The sequence below is a fragment of the Lissotriton helveticus genome, chromosome 2_1, assembly GCF_964261635.1.
Source record: "Lissotriton helveticus chromosome 2_1, aLisHel1.1, whole genome shotgun sequence".
In the NCBI taxonomy this organism is placed as follows: domain Eukaryota; kingdom Metazoa; phylum Chordata; class Amphibia; order Caudata; family Salamandridae; genus Lissotriton; species Lissotriton helveticus.
In genome coordinates, this window is record NC_136059.1 from 1,989,799,236 (window position 1) to 1,989,826,717 (window position 27,482).

The window sequence follows — 27,482 nt, forward strand, 5'->3', positions numbered from 1 at the left end:
CCTTTGGAGGTGCTGTAGGTCTTGATGGAGGTGCCTTTTCTACTGGGAAGAACATAGATTTCCCCTTTGGTTTTAGGGTTTGAGTTCTCAGTCCTCCACAGAGAGCTTTGTGCCAGATTCATCTGCTCTTTCTGGTACTTCCACCATCCTAATATTGTTCCATAATGATTTTCTCTCGGCGTCTTCCACACTTTCTTGAATGATCTTTTTTAAGTCTTTCAACCACTGTGCATAGTGTTTAGAATTATTTCTTGATTTTGTTTACTGTTTTTTCAGCTGGTTTTATCCTGCCATTCTTTTTATTGAAGTCTTTTTGAAGGAGATAGACTACATCACTGCCGCAGTCAATCGTGGCTGTTTCTAGGGTGTTGTTGGAGTCAGTCACTGCCCTTACATCTTTAAAAGTGTGTTCCATTTCTGACACAAATTGCATCTGTTTGCTTCATTCTTTTGTTTGTGACCTCATGTGGGGCGTATCCGGACCTTGACGTTTCAAGAATGAATAGCTATCCATCTTGTTTTATTTGAGTGGTTCTACTACACCCAAGACTAGGAGCAAACATTGCAATTTTTTCCCTCTGTGGTCTCCTCTTGAGTTTTGAGCGAGGGTAAGTTGGCCCGATTGTGGGCTTCTCTCTAATGGGGAAGAGTGTGCAGTCTACCAATGGAGTCTGATTCGGGAAACCACTTCCAGGTTACTTGGCTTCCTTCCTGAAGCCTGTCAGTTTTTTTCTTCCTTCCACCCCCTAAACATCAACTTTTCAGTCAGTCACTTGGAAGAAGACACTCCCCAGTTCCTTAGTGTCTATGTCTCGGCTCTCATTCCCCTTGTCTCAAGGAGCGTGGTACTTGTGACTTTGCCCCTTATTGATTGCCCTGTTTACCCCTCCGATCTGTGGCACAGACACACTCCTCTATTGTCCATTTATCTTCCAGATTCCTTTGCAGTGCTTAATTTAACTGACTCCTCAGTTGCTAATATCATGGGATCATGGGCTTATGGTCTATTTTGACTCGCCTTACTTCAAGTAGAGTCTCAGTGAAGGCCCATCTACATTGTTGTTAATGGGCATCAGATCTGGCCTTTTAACAATTTTTCTTTCTCTCTGAACCCTCATGCGAGATATATCCTTTAATGGTTTCTTTTCAAGGGGTTAAGGCAGGTACTCAGTTACTCCACTCTGTTACTCACTGCCTCCCTCATCCCTGTATGCTTTGACCTTTCTGCTTGTAGTTGATTTGGAGCAAAATGCCTTTAAACATCCGCGCCTCTGATTTACAGCCACTCTTCATCCAGACTGTGACTGTGTCTTGTCTCTGGCATGGCTCAGTTTGTTCGGGCCTCTTGCTGGGTCAGTTAACACCATGGGCTCCTAATATAATTTTTACCTGGGCAGCACAAGCAGCATGCCCTACCCAGCCAACTGCTTGTAAGTCGCTGTCTCAAGATTTAAATTACTTTGTCAAGTGGTTGGTTTTCACCCTGCTTAACCCTGGGTGAGCCCCTCATCGCTTTGTTTTCTGCTGTCTGTGCTGCTGCTGGTAAAAGGCAGTCTCATCAAGAGCAATCAGTCGGCTAGCTAGCAAGCTGCAGGCATCTGGGCTCAGCATGCTGCACTCGTGGCCAGGCTTCTTTTTCTAAAATATCAGTCTTCTATCTGCAAAATAAAATCAGCCGATTGCCTTGCACATTCACAAGAGGCATGTCATTTAACTTGTTTCTCTTCTATAGCTGATTTTTTTTTTTGCGATATAGTGGGGGATCTCAACCCTTTGAGTCTGGAATACTCTAGGACTAACTGCAATCTTGTCAGGCGCAAATCAGCCCCCCACAGCTCATGAAAGGAAAATGTTGGTAGTCCTCATAATGTGACTCGCTAATTAATCTCACTACAATATGTGACATCTCTGATGGGTGAAAAAAATAATCTTAAGAATAACCCTGAAGTGAAGGATGTTGTGTGTTGTCCTATGGTAGTCATCTCTCTGGTCTGTGCCCACCATTTCCAATTTTTAAACAAAACAGCATGAAATTTCAGGCACAACTATGGCGGAATATGCACAACATAATCTAAAACTGATTATTTCTTTAATACTACTTTTAAGTTTAGCTAAGCAACAATTTTCATTGGGATGAACATCTTGGAGAAATAAGTTAAATTGCCACGAGGAGATCACAGAATGGCAAAGGGTTATGCTTAAGCATAAGCTCATGTTAAAAAGTTTGAAGTTAAACTACAAGTAGTGCAATCGCTCAAAAAAACGGATCACAGTCCTAATGCTTTAACAATTATCCATTGAAATCTGTGTTGCTATGCTAGTCTACCAAGAAACCAACCTTTGCAAGATCCAAAAATGGAAGCAGAAAGCAAAATCTAGCACTAGCACTTCATGAGACTGATAGACATCGAGTAGTCATAATGTTTTTCGTGGGTCTCCAAAACTATTGGAAATCCCATACAGCTAACCAAGAAGTTAGACCTATTGGATCAGTTACCAACCTGCAAGCAACAATGGAGAATTGTCTATTAACAGAGGAGTAGAAAATATAGTGAATAGATTGCTACATCTCAGTTGCTTGGAATTCACTGCTGGTATGCAAGAAAGAGTATCATTTCACACGTGTCCAGTTCGGTGCTACTAACTGTATCCGTTTCTGGTGCCTATGAAAATTTCCTAGGACCATGGGAATTAACTGCTTGTTGGGAAGCTATGCTGCAGTCTTTTATGGCAATTCAGTAACCATGTTCCCACAACTGAAGCCTACCTGCACTGATGAGGCAAACTGTGGCAGAAGAGCTTTCCCTTGATGTACTCCAGCCAGCATTTAGACTGCTACATCTGTTTGGGGTATGTGAAACGTTTGGGTGAAGGCTATACTCTGAGATTACAGAAACCCTTGGCTGAGTAAGTCCACTGAAAACTTTTGTTCAAAGGCATGTGTGGCTGTAGATAAACATACTTTGCATACTCTTGCCATCTAGTGTTGGGCTCGGATATGTGCAAGTTGCTTTTCTTCAAAAAAGACTATTGAGTCACGAGGTAAAGTGACTCCTCTTCTTGGTAATAGTGTGCGTGGACAACAACTCCATTTTTAGCTTGTTTGTTTTTCCCACTGTCTGTTTCGTACGTGTATTACTGCGCTTCGGTTTGAGACCATTTCGGATTACTTTTGGTTCGTAATTCACCCTTACTCTTGTCGGTATTGTTTCTCGAGCGTGTTCCCATCTTTGTGCTTCGAAATCTAGAAAACTAACGCTTGTTGGATCAATGCACTCTTTCTATCCCTTTGACTTTGCCTTAGAATGACCTGTTGATGGAACGGACGCCTTTCTGCTTCTGTCCTAGGGGCCACGTGAAGTACCCATGACAGACCTTCATCAGGTCTGTAACCTATGCTTGTCTCTTGACCACAAAGAAGAAGACTTCGAGGCCTGACAATTGTTTTGGTCGAAGAAAACTTTACGAGCCGTTGTAGGGAAATGCAGCAGAGAAAGGTCGACGAAATGCCCAACATATTCAGACAGCAGGATGTCAAAGAGGATTAGGAACACCACGAGGCCTCTGCGGCAAAGGAAGAGGCTTTTTCAATCAACGACTCCAACTCCGAGTTAAAGATCAACCTCCAGATGCAGGACCTTCCAACGGGTCAGGGTACTGTGAGAACTGATATCCCTGTCCTGCCACTAAAAAAACATTCGGCTCCGACCATACATAAGGCTCCCGGGCAACCACTGCCAGCAGGCCATGGTTGGCACTGATAAACCCAGTTGAATGCCCCACCCTCAACCTCGGCATAAACTCCACTCTAAGCCGACCACTTCGGCATCGAGCTGATCGGCTACATCTTTGGCACCAACCCACTTTGGCACTGAAACACAAATCCATCTCTGCTCAGATCATCTCAAGATCAGCACCGAGACCTGATTCTGGTACTCTTCTGTAACCAATTGTCCACAATTTGCAGGAAAAACTCAATGCCTGCCAGAGACAAATCCAAATACAACCTCACACTGGGCGTATTCTGGCCAAGACTTTGGTTCCTGGGCTACCTCCATCCAAGTGTCAACTCTCCTTCGAAGCGGTTGTTCATCTGCTGGCGACACCCATAAGGAGAATTCTGACAAGGCCACCAGTTCCTTGTACTCTCCTACACCATCTTCACCACCACCCTTTATTCCCCCACCTCCACACCATCCCCCTCATTCAACGGGTGATCCATTAGATATCACACTTCTGGCGTTCCCATATTTAATGCCAGGTGGGCATGGCACAGGGGATGATACTTTTGATGCACCACAGTCCCCTGATCTTTGGTCTGCCTACGATATTGACCCTAAAGGGGACACTGATCCATGACCTGTACTCTAACAGGCCATCTCCTCCTGGTGACACAACCTCTTATCATGAGCTTATTGGCAGGACTGCAACTTACCATCTGGTAACACTAGATAAGGAGCCTATAAAAGAGGATTTCCTATGCGAAACCCTTTCCACAACCCATAGGGCAACACATTTCCCTATGTTCAAGGGTCTGCTGTGGCATATAGATTATATTTTTGAACATCCTTTACAAGCCTGTATTATCACGCCCAGGGTCGATAAAAACAAATACAGTCTCACACACTGACTCTTATTTAAATATGAGGGCAAATTCCACCCGTCTCTCCTGTTGCCTCTAATGGCAGTAAGAGGGTCAATTCCTAGGCTGCCAGTGACTCTCCACCTCCTTATTAGGAGAGTAAGCGTATTAATTCTTCAGGTGAAAGAGTAGCAGCACAGTCCACCAATCACTGCCGTATTGCTAACTCCATGGGATTATTGGCCAGATACGATCATGCCAACTGGGACAAAATGGAGGCACTCCTCCAGCACCTCCCAGAGGAGTATAAAAAGAAAGGGCAAGAGCTTGTAGCTGTAAGCAAGCTTAATTCGAATACCTCCAATAGGTGTGCTCTAGACACTGCTGCTAGAGGCATTCAGTCAAGCATTTTGTTGTCGCCATGCCTGGCTGCACATATTTGGCTTTAAGCCAGAGTTTCAAAAAAGCCTGTTATGTCCCATTTGATAAAGAACATCTTTTTGGCCCATAGGTTGAACAGGCTCTACAGAAGATGAAAAAGGATACAGAAGTTGCAAAGTCCATGGGTGCGCTACAAACACCAACTCCCTGTAGCTCGTTTCCCCGCTGCTCCTATAGAGGAGGCTAAAAAAAGACATCTTCGGATGTCTCTTCCTTATACCACAGAGGTCAGTCACCACTCCTCTCCCAGATGCTGTTACAGGGGCAACAACTCAAAGGGTAGAGGCAAAGAGGCTTCCCCACATGGTACTGCATCCACCACAAAACAGTGACTTTTCTCCTTCACCCTGATCATTCCACACTTGTCGGCAGCTGATTGCAACAGTTTCTTCCCACTTGTGAATCCATAACATCGGATCAATTGGTGTTGGACATTATCCAACATGATTATTGTCTGGTGCTCATTACCACACCTCAAAACATTCCACCTCGCACTCACAGGCTCTCTCTGAAACACCAAACCTCACTCAGACAGGAAGTTCAAGCTCTTACTCAAAGTTTCCACAAATAGATCTGTTCGCAACCGCAGACAAAACAAAATGCCCAGACTTTGCCTCCAGGTTCCCACACCCACTATCCAAGTTCAATGCTGTATGGATGAATTGGTCAGGGATATTTGCTTACGCTTTACCGCCTCTCCCGATTCTTTCATTTCTGGTTCAGAAGCTCAGGCAAACGTCACTCACACTCTTACTAGTAGCGCTCACATGGGCACGACAGCCCTGGTTCACAACACTACTCGAACTCTCAATAGTTCCATTCGAGAAGCTTCTTCTCAAGCCGAACCTTCTGACTTCAAACCATGTAGAAATCAGGCACCCAAAGTCCAGGGAACTCAAAGTAGCTCCTGAGGTCATTTGTAATGCAATAGTTTTGGGGAAGTTGAAGAATTTCTTTTCTTGTACCCACCTTTTCATTGGATTTAATGACCAATTTATCAAAATCTTTCTCAAAGCAATTCAGTGGTGGAGACATCTGCGAGCAAACCATGCAGTGCTATGTTAATTTCCTAACTGCTATGCTCTAACGTAAATCAGGTTGATGTACAGTGAGAAATCTCTTTTCTAGCTTCATAACTTCTTACAGGCAAGTTACTTGATTTTTAGAATTCGTTTTTCGTGGATTTTTGAGAAAGTCCCCCATATACTGTATTTTGTAGTCGAAATGAGTATTGCCTTTTGAGGCAGACAGGGTTTATTTAGTATCTTGATTAGAGCAACAGAAAAGCCTCTTTCTTCCCCTCGTGTCGGTACATTATATTATTATGACAGAAACTTGCAGTGAAATGACGCCTGATTTCTGGAAGCAACAAGGGTTGGACAATCGGGATCGTGGGGTGCAGGCATGTAGATGCTGTGTGAGCTGACTAGATCAAAGCCTGTGTGACACATGTTCGACAAGTCTTTGAGTTTCTGTGGATACCTCTTTAGAAGTTCATACCTGCAGCCAGAGGTGTACACACAGCAGGGCCTGTTGCCCTTCTCTGCTTCTATGGGAAACCCCCACTCTAAGCATTTGTGCAGGCTTTGTAAGTGGGATCCAAGAGAAAAATGGGGTGGGCACTACACCACGGTGAAGGATAAAGTCACTGAGTCATGAAAAGAGCACAGGTGCCCTGCAGAGGAAGAATCTGAAGAGTGGAGAGATGTGTGGCCATCATTAGCTCATGACACCTGTTTACTTTCTTAGGCATAAGGAATTGTAACTAGTTTGAGTTCTTAAGTTAGGTAGAAGCCCCCACCAGCTCCCACAAGAGCTTGAGCACCTCATACTGACTGCCATAGCAACCAGAGTGATGACTCTAGAGGCCTGCATGTAATGCCCTGATGCTTGGTTGGTATGCTAGCCTGCTCTCCTTTAGCGGGCATTTGTCTATACGTTGTTTCAGGTGGGGGTAGATTCTAAGAAAAGTGGATAGCCCATTTACCCATTGGAAGAGATGGCCTTGTGATAATAAGACATTACAGCTGCACTGCAAAAGGAAAATGGTTCTTCCTTGTAGCACAAGCTTTGAAGTTTGAGCCTGGTTTAGCTCCATGTGCCACCCCCCTCTCACTTCCGTGGTAAAAAGGAGTGCTGGCAAACTAACTACACACCCTCAGATGCAGTCATTACAGGGGAAAGTACAGTATGTAGGTGGCTTCTTCAATGCGTGACATTGGATGCTTCAGGCTTACTTTGAGTTATGAAAATATGGCAGACGCCCAAACTCCTAATTCAGATCAGCAAAATAATTTACCAAACCCGTCCACTAGATGGCAGGATGGCGCACACTGTGAATCTACAATAGCCTGAAGATTCAAAACTAACATCAAAGATATGTAACCTTTGCTGTTAGAGGTTAGAATTCAGGTACAAAAAGGCCACATACCCGTTTATGATTAATAGTGTCCAACGGAGAGGCATACCTGAAGTCTCCACCACACTGTCCTTTGATCGGTGCCAGTCAGAAAGTTGAATCTGTTAAATTTCCTCTGTTAGACTGAAACTTCATATAGCTTGATATTAGCACTACCATGGTGGTTTATTATGCCCCTTAATAGCCCACCTACACGTTTTCAAAGATTTTATTGTTAGTGCTGGTAAGCATGAGGGTCGTGGTCAAGACTTCAGTTCTTATACATGTGAATTCTGTCAGGCCCTGCAACTATTTCACTCTGTAACTAGAAACTTCTGGCTCCTGCACTCTGAACGTGGCAGACTAAGGTAATGGTCTGGGTCTTAGACTGTGTATGTACTTCAAGGCCATCTGCCAGAAGCAGTGAGTTACTCTGTTCTGTTGTAGGGGAGGTTGACAGCAGAAGTTGCTTTGACTAGCTTGTACTTTGCGACTACCTGTTGCTCTTCCCCTGTTACGCCCACAGGCATGGGCATTTAGATTTTGGGGCAGCTTGCAAGCGATGGTACTGTCCGGATAGATGAAGGTCATACCTCTGGGTAAATTATTATCTGTGCTACAAAAGTATCATTGTAACAGGTAAGTAACTTGTTTGACTTGGATGTGTTTATCAAGCAGTGATGTTGTTTGCTTTTGGTCATGCTTGTGAGTATAGCGGGGTGGGGAATATAGGTTTTCAAATTTGGTAGATAGTTACTGTATTTTAAAAATAATTAACAAAGGTTTACCTTTGTTGAGTAAAAATGCAGGACTGATGCAGAGCTAGAGTTTACAGAATTAATTTACCATTGAGCGGATAGCTGATTTCTAATGTCTTTCCTCAGGTGATTCCAGCCAAGGATCACGCCTCCTTCAGGCTGGTGTTCCTCCCAACTGAACCAGGCAACATTGAATGTACCTTATTTATTAATACCTCCTCTCACGGTGTTCTTCCATATCAGGTATGGTTTCATTGTATATTTTTTAGCCACTAGATTGTGTAGAAAATGTAATGTAGAACTCTTATTATTGTAATACTTATTACATTTGAAGAATTCTTCCATTTGCATGTGTTTGTGAGCCTTGACATTGTATGCATGCCCCCGAATAAGCGTTTTTAGTTATGCCACAGTATACATGGAACTTAGTTTTCCTTAAGCATTTTTAATGGATCTTCACTAACAAAGGATTCACATTTTTTTTTCGGGTTATGTACTGCATTGACATTTTATATTTACGTTTTTCCTAATGTGTTTCTTTTTCTACTGCATCAGCTTTAAAATACCCTTCACCAGAGGCCATAAGTATTTCTGTATGTTGTCTTTTTTGTTATCATGAACTTCTGCAGCCCAGCAGTGAACTGCTCTAATTTGCAATGATCTCTTGCTTATGAATATGCACTCGTGGATTTTGGCATGCAAGCCACACATTTTGTTTTATACACTTAACCTTATACTCCACTTTTTTGAACTCATGCTTCCATTTGATGACGTTTGTTGTAATTCACATGAGCAACTTCACTCAAAGTGGTCACTGAAGAGTAGCAAATGTGGAATCGAAAATTGTCTTTAAAATAGACCATTGAGAACTATGTTTCCCCACTTCCTTTACATTTGCGATTCAAAGTAATTTATTAGCATTCTCGTTAAATACAGCCTGGGAAGTTGTAAGCAGTCTACAGTTGCCTAGAACATTGTCTGCTGACATGATTGACGTCCGTATTTTTCATTAGTTTGCTCTGTTACAATGATATTCCATCCAGTTTGCCACCTTCGAGTCTAATTGCCGACGTTTTGTGCATTGTTGATAATTCTGGGGGGAAAAAAAAGTGTGTTCAGAAGTAATTTTAAGGCTTTTTACTTACTGCGCCTGGCAGGTCAGTGTGTGCTGTACTCTTCATAGTCACTGCAACCTTTTACATAGTTATCACATTTTCAAGTTCTGCGCGCAAAGCTTGGATCGTGGTAGCAGAGGATTATCCCAAAGAACAAAAACCATTTGCACTCCTAAATTTTGTACCGTCTGTTCTCAGCCTGTGAGTACCACCATTTTTGGGCACAAGAAGCTGCTTGTCAGAACTGTTCAGTTAAGAGTTTTACGCTGTTGGTGCCTCACGTCTGATGACTTTTATGCGGCCACACTCTCTGGCGCTTGGCAGTAGCGCTCTCTCACCAGTTACCTTTTTATCACTGATTGGTGTGCAATTTAACCTGCTTTTTTTTGCTCAGCAGTTCATATTGCGAGGCCACTTCTTGGGCACTGTTTGGATTTTTGCTACTTCTTTCTTTTCCTTTTCTGCTCGCTTGGACAACTTGTGACTCAACCCTTTGGTTTCTGGCTAGGTACTATGTACCACATGGTTGGAGCAGGTGACTGGCATCTCTACTCTGTTTCCTTTTTGGAAATCAAACATTCGATGGAAACCTGTGCTCTTGCATTTATCATAATGAGAGCTGTTATATATGCAGAGAAAAGGTGACACGGAGCCCCATTAAATGTTAGATGTATTATTAATAGTAGGAATTTTTAGGTAATTACTTGTGGGCGGAAACTTGGTGCAGTACCAAGCAACTCTTCTGTCTGTGGAAAGAAAGGCACTTCACTTATTTCTATATCCCTGTGTGGAGTCTCGCTCACTCACCAATTACAACTTATGCAGGTATGTCCTATAATTGACAACATCAATTCCTCATTGTCAACAGGAATGTTCTTACTGCAAATTAAGAAGGCTATTGTCTGTCTTCTGTTTAAAAGAAAAAAACATAAAATACGCTTTGAATCTTAAAGTTAGACAAATCTTACTACTTGCACATATTTCCAAGCTCATTGCGGTGAGGAGAAGTAAGACCCTAATTTTTTTGGCCCTCTATGATGCTTTTGAGCACCCCACCCTTCTCCAACGCCTTTACTGTCTTGGAATCGGTGGTACTGTCCTATGTTGAATATTGTCTTTTATTATCAAATAGAATCCAGTCCATCAAACTAGAGAATTATCACTCTCTCTCTAAGCGACGGTTTGGGGGTGGGGGAGGGGGGGTATTCTATAATCTCCTCTGTGCTTTTTAGTTTAGATCTACTTTCCCTTACATCTTGGCTACAAAAACATCTAAGCAAATCTTACTTTTATGCAGATGACCATTTTATCTCCTAGCTGCAAACCCATGCTGTTGTACCCTCTGTATTAGACACTTTTCTAAGCTGTATAATACCTATTTTTAAAACTCCAACCCCACAAAATAGTAAGATTATTACTCTCCAACAAGATAAACAGATGTGAGCATTTTCAAACGGTGCCCATCCCCATATTGCCCTCAACCTAGGCACCATTCTGGACACTATCCTCTCTAGAATCCCAGGTTTAAGCTATTACTTAATCTTGTATTTTTCATATGAAACACCTTGGACATAATTTTCCATTTCTTTTATTCCCCCACCAGTCACTGTAGCTAATTCTTCATCCAGGCTCGATTGGATTATGGGAATTGAATGTACGTTGGCTTGGCTTGCCATCCCCCCCACCCCGCACCCCCCAAAAAACCTTGATCGGCTCTAAAAATTGCGAAATAAAGCTGTGAGATTAGTATTCAACTAGAAAAAAATTGACCAAATAACTTCCCACCTCAAAAAGCCCCCACTGGTTGCCATTGAGCAAATGCATTATGTACAAAATGGTTTATCGATCATGCCCTCCTATTTTTTTTAGTTCAGCCAGATAATTTCTTAGCACCAAGAGACTCTGTAAATTAGTGTGTGTGCTTTACAAATAGACATAAATATGCAGGCAAAGCACTTTCTTGAACAGATCCTTGCATCATCATCACAGAACGAGTCTGACAACTGTTGCACCATTGTTTGAACTTGATTATGTCCCGGGCATGGTGCAACCAAGATAGTGCATCAAAAGACTAGGACGTTTTTCATACCAAGGCCCATTTGGTGGCACCATGCGCATACATTCTGGTGAGACTTAGACTGTTTCAAAAAGTAGTTAGGCAAGCCTGTCCTGCACCTGCCGTCTCTTGTTAATAAGTGAGGGCTTGCACCACAGTAAGAAGACACCTTCTTCAAGGTCTCCAGCACCAACACTGTGCCGTAGTCATAGGATAAAATTCAGAATCCCTCTTCCCTTTCCGATAGCAACCTATAAAAATCTGACTAGGTCATTACTCTATACGTTGACTTTCTGTGACTAAGGGAGTACATCAACCAACCATATGTTGTCCCTTATCAGACATCTGAGGCTGGAGACTATGCCTTCGGCTCAGGATGTCTCCAGCATTAGTGGTTGACTTCCAGTGGACTCCATCAGTACTGAGGTCACCATTGATTGTTTCAGTCTCAGGAAGATTTGTGGAAGCATTATTGTATTAATCTGAACACTGTTAGCACCATCCGAAGCATAGAAATGATCTGAAGTTGCAGGATCCAGTGGAAGCAATGCACATTCATTAATTCACAGTGGTGGTTGCACTTTACCCTGCCATGGCTGTAGACCTGTTGAACACCTGATCCTACCTTCTTTCAAGATTCCAAGCTGGTGGCACTTGTTGTTGATAAAAGTAACCATAAGATGATTATTGGGTAAGAAGTTACTCTGCAGTCCTGGAGAAGATACTTCAAACCCAGATTATGGCCAGCAGCTATTCACTCCAATGCTTTGTCAGTCATTATAAGTCCTTTCTGTCTTCATTTGTCCAAGCGAAGTAAATGTCTGCACTAAAGATTTGCGGATAAGAAACTACTGATATCAAGACACCTTTGACATTATGGATAGACCCTTTAAATAGATCCTGGTCCACCCATTCCACCTGCTGCCTTGCGATGGTGGGCTACTTGCTTCAACCTGCTGGTGGAATGTCTCTTGCGTCTGCTGTGGCTGCTGGTTAGTCATTACATGCTAATCTGATTATGGCAGGAGATCAGCCTGACAGAGGCCTGTTCATTAATGCCTTTTGATACATATATGATTGAATTAAATTTGGCTGGACTTTAGGGAAGTTTAACATTTTCTACCCTTTGTTCAGACCAAGGTGGCTATTGTGAACATCTCTGTCCTTTTCTAGTCCTTTTTTTAGATCAGATAACCATTGTCCTTTTTTAAGTTCGGATATCTGTCAAAGCCTATTGTCCTCAAGTCTATCAGCTGGAAGGAGGCATAAAAATGGACCATCACTTCGAGACATTTCTTATGGTCGCCTAAATTTAAGGAGTTCTGTTTCAGGGATCAGAGAGCATAAGAATGTGAGCTGAGCAAGACGATCCTTAAAAATATATCTTTGGCATGCGGTCAGCATAAAACAAACACCTTTCCATTGAAAATTAGCAGACAGTGTGGGCATGTCTCCCCTTGAATGTTTAGTGGCCCAGCACCTCCGGGAGACTAGTTCTTACCTGCCTATTGGAGAATGCTCTCTTCGGCCCTCCTATTGCCCTTCTATGGAGTGTTCTTAAAGAATCAAGGAACTTCCTTATGCTGGTGGAGACCATTGCTCAGTTTAAGTGTTTGCATCCTCAGGAGCTAGTATTCACTCACATGGGCCATTCCTATGGCAGTTTAGGGAAACCAGCCGCCTGGTAACAGTAATAATTAATGGTTGCAATTTTTTGTTTAGCACAAGACAAGAATTCACACCTATACATGACCCAGATTTTTTTTTTTACATATTTTATATTTTATTGTAATTTTACAGTACCACTCAGGTAGGAGCCAAACATAATCCACTCTAACACAGCTTATCCGAACAATAGCAACATTTAGGATATCACTGGGTACTGGTTGTGTACAAAACATTAAAAAAAACAACAACAACGAACAGTACACAGACATCCCGAACCTCCAACTAAGGCAGGCATATTTCAGAAAACACTTATTACCCAGAAGGGGGAACAACATATCGTACCAAGGGGGCCCACAAAGCATACATTAAACAATTTCTATGGGGGATGTCGTGGGAAGAGGAGGGAGATCAATACCAAGGTAAGTAGCCCACCGAGACCTTATCTTTCTGTGCATCAGGGGGCAGCCCCTTGCCTGAAACACCGCCTCCTCTGCACCCATACAGTTATCCAACTCTTTACACCACTTCCCTACTGTCAGTGGTGATGTACCCTTCCACAACTGGGCTATATCCCTCTTAGCAGTCGTAAAGGAAAGAAACAATAAACGTTGCTTATAGCGATTCCCGCTGATGTCCTCTGTACTATTTTGTAGGAATATTCGGGGGTCTGAGGGGAAGTCCCAGGATAGCACCTCGCTAAGGCATGACAACACCCCACCCCAGAATGGCTGCAATGCTGGGCAACTCCACACTGTGTGGAGGAATGTTCCCTCCTCCCTTTTACAACATAGGCACACTGGAGAAGGTACAACCCCCATCTTCCATAGCCGGACCTGGGTATAATACACCTGCTGTATATATTTGAACTGGATAAGATGGTATCTGGAGGCAACCGCCGTGCCCTGGGGGGCTAGCATTCGCCTCTACCCAGCCATCGTCGGTCAACTACGGGATGTCATCTTGCCACGACTTCCCAGTTTTATGCAATGTAGTGGTGGAGTGTGTCATCCGCTTTTGATTTTTTTGTCTAATTTTGTGTGCACCGAGATCACCCGTGAGAAGGTGGCCTTCAAGTGGATGAAATTCGGGGATGTCAGCAAGAGTCTTGAGTGCGGGGCCCAAGGCATGGCACAATTGAAGATACCTGTGGAACTGAGTTTTGTGGAGGAGGAATTCCTCCTGCAATTGAAAAGAATTAAGGACCGTGCCTCGCACAATGTACTCCAATGTTGATATTCCAATCTGATCCAACTGTTGGAACCCCCTTAGTGCCGCCACCTGACGCAGATAATTATTGTGCCACAGAGGTGTCGCCTGCGTCAGTCACACGCTCCAACCCATGCATCGGACGGTGTATTGCCATAGCCTGATCGTTGTTTGGCAGGCATGTGGAAGGAAATCAAGCTTCTGCGCACTATAAAGTAGGCGCAGGAGGGGGGTTTTCTCCATGGCATTATGCTCCAATGCGAATTTTGGGTCTGTAGGTGAATTGTACCACAAATAATTTATTATTATAAGGTGGACTGCCGCGTAATAAGAGTAGACATCTTCGGCCGCTATTCACCCGCAGTATGTGGATTGTGCACATGTTTGTAGTGCCACCTGGAATCCCCCCCCCTCTCCCCCCCAAAGAAAGTATTTTGAATGGCATTAACTTAAGCAAACCACGCTCGTGGAATATGGTATGGGAAATTCTGTAGGCATTCTAGTGAGCGAGACCATTTTGAAAATGGCAGACAGTCCATAGAGCGAGAGGGGGAGGAAAGACCAGATTGAAGTCTCCTCACGGAGATTGACTAGGAGCAGGTTTATGTTACAGGCCCAAGAAATCCGCGGGCATGGGGATATAAACACTCTTACATATTGGAAACTCTCCGTGGGGTGTGTGAGCTGGGAAGCCCACGTAGTCCTACCCTGGTGGCCACACACTGGGAATAATATTGATTTCTCAGGATTTGTGTGGAGCCCAGTAATGTGGCCAAAGACCAGAGAATTTCAAGAATACGGGGGCCCGAGATCCAGGAGTCAGTCATAAAGAGCAACATGTTGTTCGCGTAAAATGCAACTTGGTCTGACTTTGCCCCTGGCCACTCAAAGCCTCGGAGCACCGGGTCTCAGCGGACCCATGCCGCGAGGGGCTCCACCGCGAGCATAAAGAGGAGAGGGGATCCCTGTTGAGTCCCTCTGTCAATGGAGAAGGGAGAACGGTGGCCAGCAATACAGACCGAGGCCATGGGCTGAGTATACAGTAGGCGTATGTATGCTTGGAACTGTGGCCCAAAGTTGGCTGCTTCTAGGAGTTGGAATAAGTACTCCCAATTAAGGGAGACGAAGGCCTTATCAATGTCCGCCAGAAGTAAGGCCTCAGAGCATCTCAGCTCTGGAGCCATGGCCATGGCATTGTGGACGCTTCGGATGTTATGCCAAGTGGCATGGTGCGGCATAAAGCTTGATTGGTCCAGATGGACCATGTCCTAAATGCAGGCCCGCAAACGGTCCGCGAGCATCTTGCCCAATAGCTTAGATTAAAAGTTTGAGGAAAATCGGTCTATAGGAAGACGGGTCCTCTGGCGGCCGGCTGGGCTTTAGGAAGAGGACAATTTTGGCTTGCCACCAATCTCGGGGTAGCATTTGCTGTTCTAAAGCTTCCTGAATCTCCCCGAGGAGGTGGGGACCTAGTGTGGTCACGTGGGAACCAAGAAACTCCATGGGGAACCCATTGGACCCTTGGGCTCGGCCTGAGCGCATTGCATGCAGTGCCTTCGCTTATTTGTCGGCTGTGATAAGGGCATCTAACTGATCTCTCATCTGATCCGAAAGCTGCCGGAATGTCACATAGGAACTCCGCAACCAGGTCACTCGAGATCTGGTCCTGCCGGCTGTTGAGCGTTGAAAAATGTCGGCCGAACTATTCCACCACCTCTCCTGGAGAGGTATGTAATACGCCGTCCCTACCCCTGATAGCTGGAACAATGGCCGGGCCTGTTTCGCCTGACATAGTGTAATAGAGGTAAGAAATCCAAGAAATTCCAAGTAAAATCCAAGGTTTATTAAACTGCAGCACAGTACTTCCACTCTTCAAGTTTTCCAGTTCTTTTCTCTACTCTAATACATTTCAGACCATAACAATTCTAAATGGAACCCACCACATAATGTGCATGAGCAGCTATGATGAGACATTCTATTTAAAAGGGAAGTATGTACAAAATGGAATCTGTATTTTAAAAGGGAAATATCTACAGATAAGAATATTACACATTTTCTCCCTAAAGAAAATCAAGTGACTACGCTAACATTAATTCTACATTCTTACACAAAAAGAAACTGTTGGGTATAATAGAAAATTAAGATATACATTTGGATACTCTTCTAACATTCCATCTCTTGCCATCTTGTGTGACAACACTATTGTGATAAACTTTCACAACTTTCATGGGTTTGCCAAACTTTGTTTCACCTTTGGTAATATAACCAGGTTTACGAATTCTTACCACATCACCTACCATAAAAGTAGGTTGTTTGACTTTCATCCTAGTATCATAATCACATTTGTATTTGTACTGTTTGAGTTCCACTTTCTCAGCTACATCCTTGACATTCACATCAACCATGCGATACCCAGCACTTTTCTTAAACCACCAAGGACATAGGTTAGATATAGGATCTCTACCCTTTAATAGTCGGAAAGGTGAAACTTCCGTGGTAGCATGAGGCGTTATACGGTATAGCCATAACTTTTCCCTTAATTTCTCCTTCCACATTCCCCCAAACTTCCGAGCCCACAAGATATCCTGTTTGAGAACTCTGTTATATCTTTCCACTAGTCCATTTTGAGAAAACTGTTTGAGCTAATCAAAACACAATCCAAGGAACAACCCCAACCGCTCAACACTAGGTGTGAGGCACCCTCCTGTGAAGACTTTGCTGCTTTCTTCATCCAAAAAACTGACAAAATAAAAAGCGATCTCCTCATTGACGCAAGCCTCTACTCCAAACCCCAACGCCTAGCACCCACTGAACCAAAAAACAATGCTACATGGTCAACCTTCGGCACATACTCGGAAGAAGAAATTGGCAAACTGCTCAGCACCCTGAAACCATCCAATCACCTCACGGACCCCCTCCCTGCCTCCGCAGTAAAAGACTTTACCCCTTTGCTTCTCCCTCTCTGGACTAAAATGATCAACAGCTCACTCCAACAAGGAAGCATACCTGACTCTCTCAAAATTGGACAGGTCACACCTCTACTAAAGAAACCTACAGCCGACCCCTCTGATCTTAACAATTATCGTCCCATCACCAATATTCCTACTCTCGCCAAACTATTGGAAAAATGCGCACAACTACAATTGACTAAACACATTGAGCAATTCGATCTCCTCAACGCCCACCAGTCAGGCTTCCGAGCAGGACACAGCACAGAGACTGCTATGACTCACATAATAGACGACGCACTTCAAATGCTAGACCAAAACGACACCTGCCTCCTCATCCTTCTAGATCTCTCTTCAGCATTCAACACCGTTAAACATGAGAATCTACTAGAACTACTAAATACAAGAATGGGTTTATCTGGAACTGTTCTCAAGTGGTTCACTTCCTTTCTTCACAACAGGTCGCAGAAATTCAAGAGCAACAACCTGATGTCCTCGCCAATACATGTGACGCTAGGCGTCCCCCAAGGATCCTCCCTATCCCCAACTTTGTTCAACCTAGTCATGGAACCTCTCACCTCCTTGCTACAAGCATCCAACGTAAACTTTCACATGTACGCCGATGACACTCAGCTATATCTCAAGTTACAATCCCCCAAAGACATCTTACGTCTGAACTCAACGATCAGGAGCACCCAATCTTGGCTGGCTGATAACCACCTCAAACTAAACGCTATGAAGACTGAGTTCCTTCTGATCTCACCTCCCACGAAAATATCTACCACACAAACATGGCTTAAGCACCTAACAGCACTCAATGTCCAACCGACCATAGTGGATTCAGCAAAATCTTTAGGCATAACACTTGACACCAACCTCAACATGCAGCAACATATCAGCAAGGCAACAAAGGGAGCGAACTTCCAGATCAATACTCTGAGGAAACTTAAACCCTACCTCCCAGCCAAAGACTTCCAAACAGCAGTACAATCGCTAGTCATCCCACGTATTGAATACGGCAGCACCGCCCTCTGCGGACTCCCCCTAACTACTACCGCACCACTAAGAGCTTCTCTGAATGCCGCAGCGAGACTCATCACTGGGTCAAAAAAGCACTCCCACATTACCCCTGACTTGAAATCCCTGAACTGGCTGCCTTTTGAAGCCAGAATACAGCTGAAAATCGCCTGCATGACACACAAAGCGGTACACCTAAACTCACCCGGCTACCTCGCTCAGAAACTGACAATCTCTGGGGGAACTAGAAACACGAGAGGCACAAACAATCTTCTGCTGAAACCTCGAAGATTCCGGAAGGAAAAAACTTACAAGCGCTCCATCTCAGGATTGGCGCCTAGGATTTGGAACTCACTCCCTCCCGAAACCAGGCTTATCTCTTCCACCACACTCTTTAAAAAAGAAGTACAAGCTATCCTCATGGCTAAATACACTTGATCTATCATCTCGAACTCTGTCAACACCTTGCACCGATCTGTTTTGCATGCTTGACTCATTTACTTATTTGTATGAGTTGTTTTATTACTCACGTGATGGCTTGCAGCCACCTATTTGTACTATGTGATCTATTGATTTATTGTTTGACTATGTTCCCTCATGTACCCCTCTATGTAAAGCGCTCTGATATCTGTGAAGATCTTGTTCGCGCTATATAAAACTCTGAAAATAAATAAATAAATAAAATTACCTTGTGGTTCATACAGAGCAGTGGTGCAATGCTTTATACCATAAGTATTCAAAAACTCTAACATTTCTGAGGATTTAAATTGTACCCCGTTATCGGATACAATACTTTCTGGGAATCCTTCTCTTGAAAAAATTTCTCTTAAAAATAAAATAACACTTCCAGTGTTTGGATGAGGTACCAGTTTGACCTCAGGCCATTTTGAGTGATAATCCACGACAACTATAGCAAACCTACACTCTTGTGGTAAAAAACTAAATGGACCAGCAATATCGATCCCTAATTTCTGCCATGGATGATCTGGCCACTTCACAGGAGTCAAAGGTGCTGGATCACATTTGCACGTCTTATCACTTTCAATGCACTCAGGACATTCTCTAACAAATTTATCTACGAACCTATCTACTCCTGGCCACCAGAAATTAGACCTAATTAATCTTTTCATGGACGACATGCCCATGTGACATTCATGACTCATTTGCAAAATAACATCTCTTACTGCAAAAGGTGGAATACATTTCCCAGCTCTGAATAGTAGATTTCCTTCAATGGCCAACTCATCAGCAACATTGTAAAATGGTGTAACCTCAGCTGGAATTAACTCTTTAGAAGGCCAACCCAATTTCACATAATCTTTCACTTTGCTTAAGACATCATCTTCATTGCGTGCCAAAACTACTGGCGAAACCCATTCCGACGATTCTATCTCCTCTATGACATAATTTTTTAACATATCATTCAGTGTATTATTTAACTCTTCTCTAACATTTAGTGGCACAGGTCTAAGCTTTTGCACAACTGGTTCAGCTCGTTGTTTAAGTTTAATGACATGAGTGAACCCGCTTAGCTTACCCAATTTGTCTGAAAAGACTCCAGGGAACTCACCTGAAAGTAACTTCCAAGCTTTACTCTCCTCTACAAACATAACTCTTTTATCTAAAACATCTCTATCCTGTAACACCATGACTGGATCTTTGCTGCGTGGATTCAACGTAATGTTAAGTTTAAATTGATCGCGCCAACCCAGAACATTTACTCCTTTTACTACAACATATATTTTGATGTATGCAGATTGATCTTCAAAATAAATGGTTTAGGCAATATAACCAATGAAGTCAATGTTCGAACCATTGAACCCTTTAGCCATTACATCAGGAGGACACAAATCACTCTTAGTAATTTTAGATTCATACATTTCATCAAAATATTCTTCTGTTATAATGGTCCAAGGAGACCCAGAATCAGCCATTAGCTCTAGTTCAACACCCATAAATTTAACTACACATTTAGGAGAGTTCAATGTATCTTCCTCAAGCAACCCTAAACTCACTAATGACACAATCATTCCTCTTTCTTTAGGAGATTCATCAGACATGACATGTTCACATTTTGATCCAAAGTCTGTGTCATCTCTCACACAAGAGACCTCCCCTTTTTTAAAATAATTACTTTTGTCCCCAATTTTCTTTTTGTCTTCCCTACAGGACTTGGAAAAATGACCAACTCTACCACATTTGTTGCACTCTTTTCCCAAGGCAGGACAAAACTTGAAGGAAGCTACATGATTGTAACTCCCACACCTAAAACATACAATGCGGTTGCGCGATACATTCCTATAGTTTTGAAAACTTTTTGTAACATTGTTCATCGCACATACTTCATCACTTAGTTTATCATTCTTGTTATTTCTAGTGCTTGTTTCTTCAATAGTTTTCATCCACTTGTTAGATTGTTCAAACGCCTTAGCAGTCGAAATGCTTTCTAATAAAGTAGGATTACCTAAAATACACAACTGTTCCTGTGTTTTCTTACATTTAACATTGACAATTATCTGATCTCTAATCATTTCGTCTGTCATTGCACCAAAATTGCATGAAACAACCAAAGCTCTCAAACCCGTTAAAAAATCATCAAAGGATTCATTTTCTTTTTGTGCCCTCGTATAAAACTTGTAACGATTCAAAGCAATGCTGGTTGTGGGTTTGAAACGCGTTTCCACACGAAGCATTGCTTCATCAAACACACCAGAGTCACCAGGAACAGGCGGTAAATTTCTAAAAATAGCTTGCCCTTTGGATCCTAAACAATGAAGGAAAATATTCTTTTTTTTTGTTGTTTTTTTTCATTTCCCATTCTTTCCCCGTCAATAGCTTTCAAATAGGTTAAAAACTCCTCCTTCCATCTGTTCCAGGGAATGGGGGGATCACCCTTACACTGTAAAGATTTCGAAGGAGGATCAAACTGCATAGTGTAAGGTAAGAAGTAGTACAAAATGAATAGGGAACTAAATGAAGCAATATGCTATGACTACAGTTGAAAGGAATTGAATATAAAGCAAATAAACACAAATTCAATCCTTGAGTACACCAGCTGTGTACATCAGCGATGTTTTGTCCCACACAGCAGTCGTGGATCGTGAAAAGTTTAATACCAACTCGAATTTCTGGCAATAATGCATGCGATGTGATAATGTCATCAAATAGGTCGTTGTGAAGTTTGCTGCGCGGTGTTTCCTTTTTTTTTTTTTTTTTTTGATAAATGTAATTTCAAACTTGAAAACAGTACCTTTAGTTCACGAGTACACCCGAGCCATCGAGTTGCATCAGCTGTTGAAATTTAGTGCCGATGTACACAAATATGGCTGCCTTTACGTTACGCGACGTGACGCCTTATGTGTGTAGCATCATCAGCTTTGTAGTTGGAAACCATGGTGATCGCACGCTCCAACACGGCGCATGGAGACTCAGTTGCACGGGAAGGCTTGTCGCATGTTACCCGTTGAAACTACGTTCATAGGTAAACATTTGCTTATTTTGTTTAAAATCACGAATCCTTTAAGCAAACATCCATAAATCTTGTAGTTTTCGGTAAAACAACGTCCTCGACCGTGTAGTCTCCAAAGTGAATATAGTTTCCAATATAGTATAGTGCAATTATAAAGAACAGGTGTAAATATTATTCCAGGTAAAATGAAATTTTAAATCCTTCAGTCTTTAAGTAGGATAGTTGATAGAAACGTCTTCTATGTAGGAATTAATTAAAATTCAATCTTCAAAGCATTGTAAAATCCAAAATGGGTTTAAATCCAAGTAAAATTCGAATTTCTTTCAAAATTAGATGTACCACACCTGTGCTGCTGTAGTAGTAGGTACCAGACACCCTCGTCGCCAATTTTGTAATAAAGAGGTAAGAAATCCAAGAAATTCCAAGTAAAATCCAAGGTTTATTAAACTGCAGCACAGTACTTCCACTCGTCAAGTTTTCCAGTTCTTTTCTCTACTCTAATACATTTCAGACCATAACAATTCTAAATGGAACCCACCACATAATGTGCATGAGCAGCTATGATGAGACATTCTAATAAAAAAGGGAAATATGTACAAAATGGAATATGTATTTTAAAAGGGAAATATCTACAGATAAGAATATTACAAATAGTCTATGCAACATCTTACTGGATTTATCCCCCCACTGATAAATGCGATACTGGGATGCCAGACAAATGTCTTTTGCCTCCTGTGTGAGGAGGTGGGTTGGCAGCTGTTGCGCCAGAATCAGGTTACTCTGAAGGATCGGAGTGGGCTCATTGGTGTATTGTGCCTCTAAAGAGCGACACTGTGTTTCTAAGCTATTTATTTGGGCGGAGCGTTTGCTTTTATCGTGGGTCCTATAGCTGATGCCTGCCCCCCTAAAAGTAGGCTTCAGGGCCTCCCACAGAGTCAGCTTTGATGAAACAGAGTCTGTATTTAGGGCGAGGAACTCTTGAATCGCTGTTTGGAGACATTCCTGGTACTCAGGGGCGCGTAGATGCCATGGCAACATCCGCCATCTAAGTGGGGGCCTCCCGACCTGCAGGAGGAGCAACACCGAGACCGGGGAATGATCAGACAACCCCCTCGGATGATGGGTGGCCTGAGCAAACCTGTGGACGTAGCTCCGGTGTGTGAACAAATAATCCAGGTGAGACACTGAACCGTGCACCGTCGAAAGAAACGTATAGCCTAACTCATCTGGATGGTATTCCTTGCCAGATGTAGGCCCAACCCAATGTCTCCACCAGTTAGGGAGGAAGCCCCCGTAGGTCACCTTCTATCCAATGGGTCATGGTGTCGTTCTAGTCGCCCCCCAGGAGGGATGAGCCCTCTGGCATTTCGCCCCATAATCTAGTCAGGCTTTCTATGAACGTAATCCTGAGAGGCGGGGTGCATACTCACTGCCGAGCTTGAGCGACTTACCGTAGAGCGTCCCTGTCACAAAGGCCTATCTACCGCCAGGATCCACCCAATGTTTCGTATGGGCGAAGGGGACTCGTCTATGAATCAAGATAGCAGTCCCTCAGGAACCCCTGGTGAGTCCTGCATGATATACCTGATGGAACCCAAATCGCGCGAGACACGGGACCTTGTTACTCAGGTGCGTTTCTTGCAATAGCAGGACTTCCGCTCCATTGCGTTCAGCCTGCTGTAATACAGGCCCGCATGACTTTGTTTAAGAGCCCCCGTACATTCCATGTCAGCACTGTTAATTCGCCCAACTAGGAAACTTTAGCTTGCGATGCCATGTACCCAGTCCGGATCTAACCATACTGATTTGCCTAATGGGGAAAGGGAGACTTGTCTGCGCATATAACCAACAAAAAACATATCTTTGCTACTGTAACACCACCCCACCCTCCCCGAAAGCCCACCCCATCCCCTCTCCCGATACTGCTAAGAACAAGGAGCATCTGTCGCGGTGGGAGCTCCCCAGGACCCCAACCCCGGATTCCAGGGACCTCCCTCCAATGGATCCCACCCTCCCTGTGTAACATAAACCTAAACTTTGGGGAGTTAGTAGCTGTGACGGCCAGCCGCCCATTTAATGGCTAAACCCGCTCAGTACATAGTGGTCAAGGCTAGTGTAACCCACTGGCAGTCCATCATACATGTCCAGAGTAATCACCGGCTGTGGGCTTGTCAAGAAGTCTTCACCGGGCTGGGGGATCGGCATTCGGATCCAGAGCGGTGCCGTCGGCGGGTAGCTTTAGCTGGTTCCGTGGGCATGCAGGATGTCTCCCCGGTCCCGTTCACCCGGGATTCACCGCTCACGAGACAGGATGGAAGGATTATTGCTGGATTTTAGTGGTGCGTGCGCGGAGCTTCGTTAAGCTGCGTCCGCCATTGTTGCTGGCCAAGCCACGCCCCCTATGACACTGATTTTTGCAAGATTTGAACTTTTGAAAATGAATAATTTCCTTGCAGGTTCTGACAAGTTCTCGGGTTGTTCTCAACAAGGAAGGTACCAATTTTAAGTTATTTTATGACAGAGTGGAGAATGTCTTAAAACAGATTTATACACACATTAGGCTTTGTAGGCATGCAAACAGTAGGACAATTTGGAAGGTGATCTAAAATTATCTGACTGTGGGCCATATTTACTGAGATTGGATTCACAAATGAATGCTGCAAATTGTTCACCAATTTTTTGTGAATCAAGTCTGACTTTGTGAACCAACCTATTTGCAATATACCGAATCTGAGTGAGCCACAAAACGACCTGTCTAATTAATATTAATTAGGCAGTTCCCAAATTACAATTCGCTCAAATTGGCTCCAGAGAAGGAATGGTGACTGTAAGAAATTGGGTAATTAGTTGAGGGGGTTAATTACCCACTTCGAGTTATAATCTTGTCAGGGTGAACCACTATAGTCACTAAATGAACCTGAGGGGAACCCCCTGGTAGCTATAGCACAGAGCGGACAGGCTTATCTTACAGGCAATGTGGTAAAGTATGTGTGTAGTACTAAAACACTAATAAAATTGAAATGCAAAATGATAAAAATCCCCAAACAAGTTAGAAAAATGGTCAAATTTAATTACCAAAAAGACTATAAAATCCACTAAAGGTAACCAGAGGTATGATCTTTTAAGGTTTTAAGTAGAACTAGCACCAAGAAGCACAAAGTACCAATGATGGTCAATGGTTGCGGTAGCCTGGGAGCTAAGCTCAATTTTACGCTGGCCGCAAAGAAGCACAGGTTGGATAAACCAATCAGGTTCATCCTGATAAACCATTTTACTTTCTGACTTTATCACTTCAAGTCCCAACCCACCACAAGGTCCACTTCTAAAGACCCCCAGGACCTTTGGGGAGGCACGTAGAGACTCGTAGTACAAGGCAGAGTCTAGTCCTGTTTATGTCAAGTTGCCACTGATCAGCTGGGCAGTTGCAGGAAAGGCCTCTTGTGGCCTGTTGCTTCCCTATAGTTTGAACAGGAGGCCAGCCTCTTGACCCTTGGAGTATACTTCTTGTACTGGGTACAAGAGAGAGAACAGGTTCAGTTCTTTAGGGCTCTTCTGAGATCTTAGACAGCAGGTTCAGCCTTCTTTTTGTCTTTCACGGGTCCAGGAGTGTTTTGAAGTGGGTCCCTGGAGGTCCCCATTTATGTCTGGCACGAGCTAGTGTGTGGGAATGACGCTCTGGGAATGTACTATCCCATAGGGGTAACGTTTCCCGGGATAACCCTACCCACTTTAGGCATTTTCAAGATGGCCGAAGTTTTCAGCCACACTAAGTTTGGACTATAAGGACTGGTGTGTGTGTGTGTGGGGAGCATAGCACAGACCCCCTAGTCTCCTCCCACATCTAGCAGAAAATTCAATGTGATGCAGTCCGTGTACCAACAATAACATCAGAGACTGCAAAGCTGAGCTTCCAGCAAGCAGACAGTGGATACACAAACATTGTTATGCCATTCTGTTTCCTTTCTTTGAAGTGCGGTCTAAATACTATATGTAAAACTTAAGCAAACCTGTCAAACAAAATGTGACGTTCAAGCAGAATTTGACACTCTTAATAGCTCGCAATCCTACCTCGTTAGTCACTATAAACCAGTTCTGGGGCAGCTCTCCTACTCACTGGTGTTGGTGCCTGGCTGACTAGAAGAACAAAAGGGTGGGGGAGGCCCAGGTGTGATCTACATCGGGCTGTGACAGGTGAGAGCCCTTTGAAGTGCACCCAGGGTATGGGTGCATCCCCCAGGCCATCCTGTGAAGGGGGCAACACCTCCCCACCCCCAATGCCCATTGTGCCTGTCCGTCGAGCAGTTCACACCTCACCACAGGGAAACCATCAAGCTGCCAGGTGACAGTGAATACTTACAAAAAAGCCCCAGAGGCTTTAGGCAGGCAAAAGGTAACTTTTCTGAAGCCCCTTATCGGTAATAGTTACACACACATTTTTACCCATTCAATTGGATTTTGCTTGTGAAATTCTCTTGCTGTTACCAATCCGAAATATTGTCACGTCAATGATGAGAAGTTTGTATTCGTTTTTCATCCTAGTGTCTGTGGTGCAGAGGCAGTGCCCCAGTTTAGATATGCAGAAGCCTTCTGTTGCACCCAAATTAGGGATAATCAATCACTTGCTAAAATATTGAAAATATTGAAAAACTTATTCAACCACGTACTCTGGAAAATGGAGGAATCCAGTTTCTACCTGTTTATTTATTCAGTCGTGGCACTTCATTTAAAAGCATCCTTCAAAAGTACTGCAATGCGCGGCAGGAAGGCTTGCTGCCTGTACCCGGTATGTTCAGACTCCTCTCCTCCATTAATCATGATGTTAATGCTCGGCTTCTGATGCTGTCTCAAGTAGCCGCGCCCTGCTCCTCTGAGCGTGGGATAGCAGTATTCAACAGCGGGGGCGCAGCCTTTGTGAACATTCCACGCCAAATGGGTGCTCTCGAGCCCCGACCACCTATGGCTCCGTTTTAGATGTATTAAGGAAGCACTATTGTGTAAAAGGGCCACCTGCCCCCCTGTCAATGCCACCCAGCGGATAAAACGGGACAGCGTCCTTCGCCTTTGCGAGTGATGGCGCAGTTTACAAAAAACATATTTAAATCGATCTGGCCCGGATGCATATGCCTAAACATTAGATCAATGCAAGAGTCTGAAAGCCAGCTAAGTTCCTTTTAAAATCTATTTATTTTAAAAACTCTGGAAAATGTCTAGTTGATGCTTTTAAAATTACGCTATGCAAAGAACATCAATGCAGGGCTGTCTTTCTCCCTGAACCGCGAGTTATAGTTTTTGTACATACTGGTCTGTGATTTATTGTAGATTTTAATTGGATTTCTTTTCAGGCTGTTTCCCACATTACATATGAAGTTTTAATATTACACCGTCATTTAAAATAAAGGTGGCACTTGCTAAAGTACGTCTTCATCCTACTTCTTCTACGGTTACTCTCTTTCAAATTTGGTTAAAATCTGGTCATGTTGCCTCAAAAATGTATAAATTTTTATCTACGCCTTCATCTTCCCCTCATACGGTTGCTCAACATAAATGGTTACGTCATTTTGACCATAGTATCATTGAACATATTTCTTCAGATACATGGCAGATGATTGGTAAACTTTCTCTTCGCAATAAAATCGCCCCATCATTAATGCAATCTAAATTTTTCTCTATCAATCTTCTTCATTGGACACCTGTGCGCCTACATTCGCTCAATCTCAAAGACGATAATCTATGCTGGAGTTGTGGCTTATCGCCAGGAGATTTTTCACATATGTTTTTTACCTGCTCTCTACTCCAACCCTTTTGGGACCTCATTCATAAGCAT

The 27,482-nt window shown here is 43.4% G+C and overlaps 1 protein-coding gene across 1 annotated transcript in view; it reads left to right on the forward strand.

Annotated features, from left to right (window-relative positions):
* The window catches only part of TMEM131L (transmembrane 131 like), a 673,742-nt gene that overhangs the window by 289,422 nt on the left and 356,838 nt on the right, over positions 1-27,482 (forward strand). Inside the window, exon 6 of the mRNA XM_078676947.1 lies at positions 8,306-8,422. Within this exon, the coding sequence (XP_078533073.1) occupies positions 8,306-8,422 (117 nt within the window). The remainder of the gene's footprint in view (positions 1-8,305; positions 8,423-27,482) is intronic.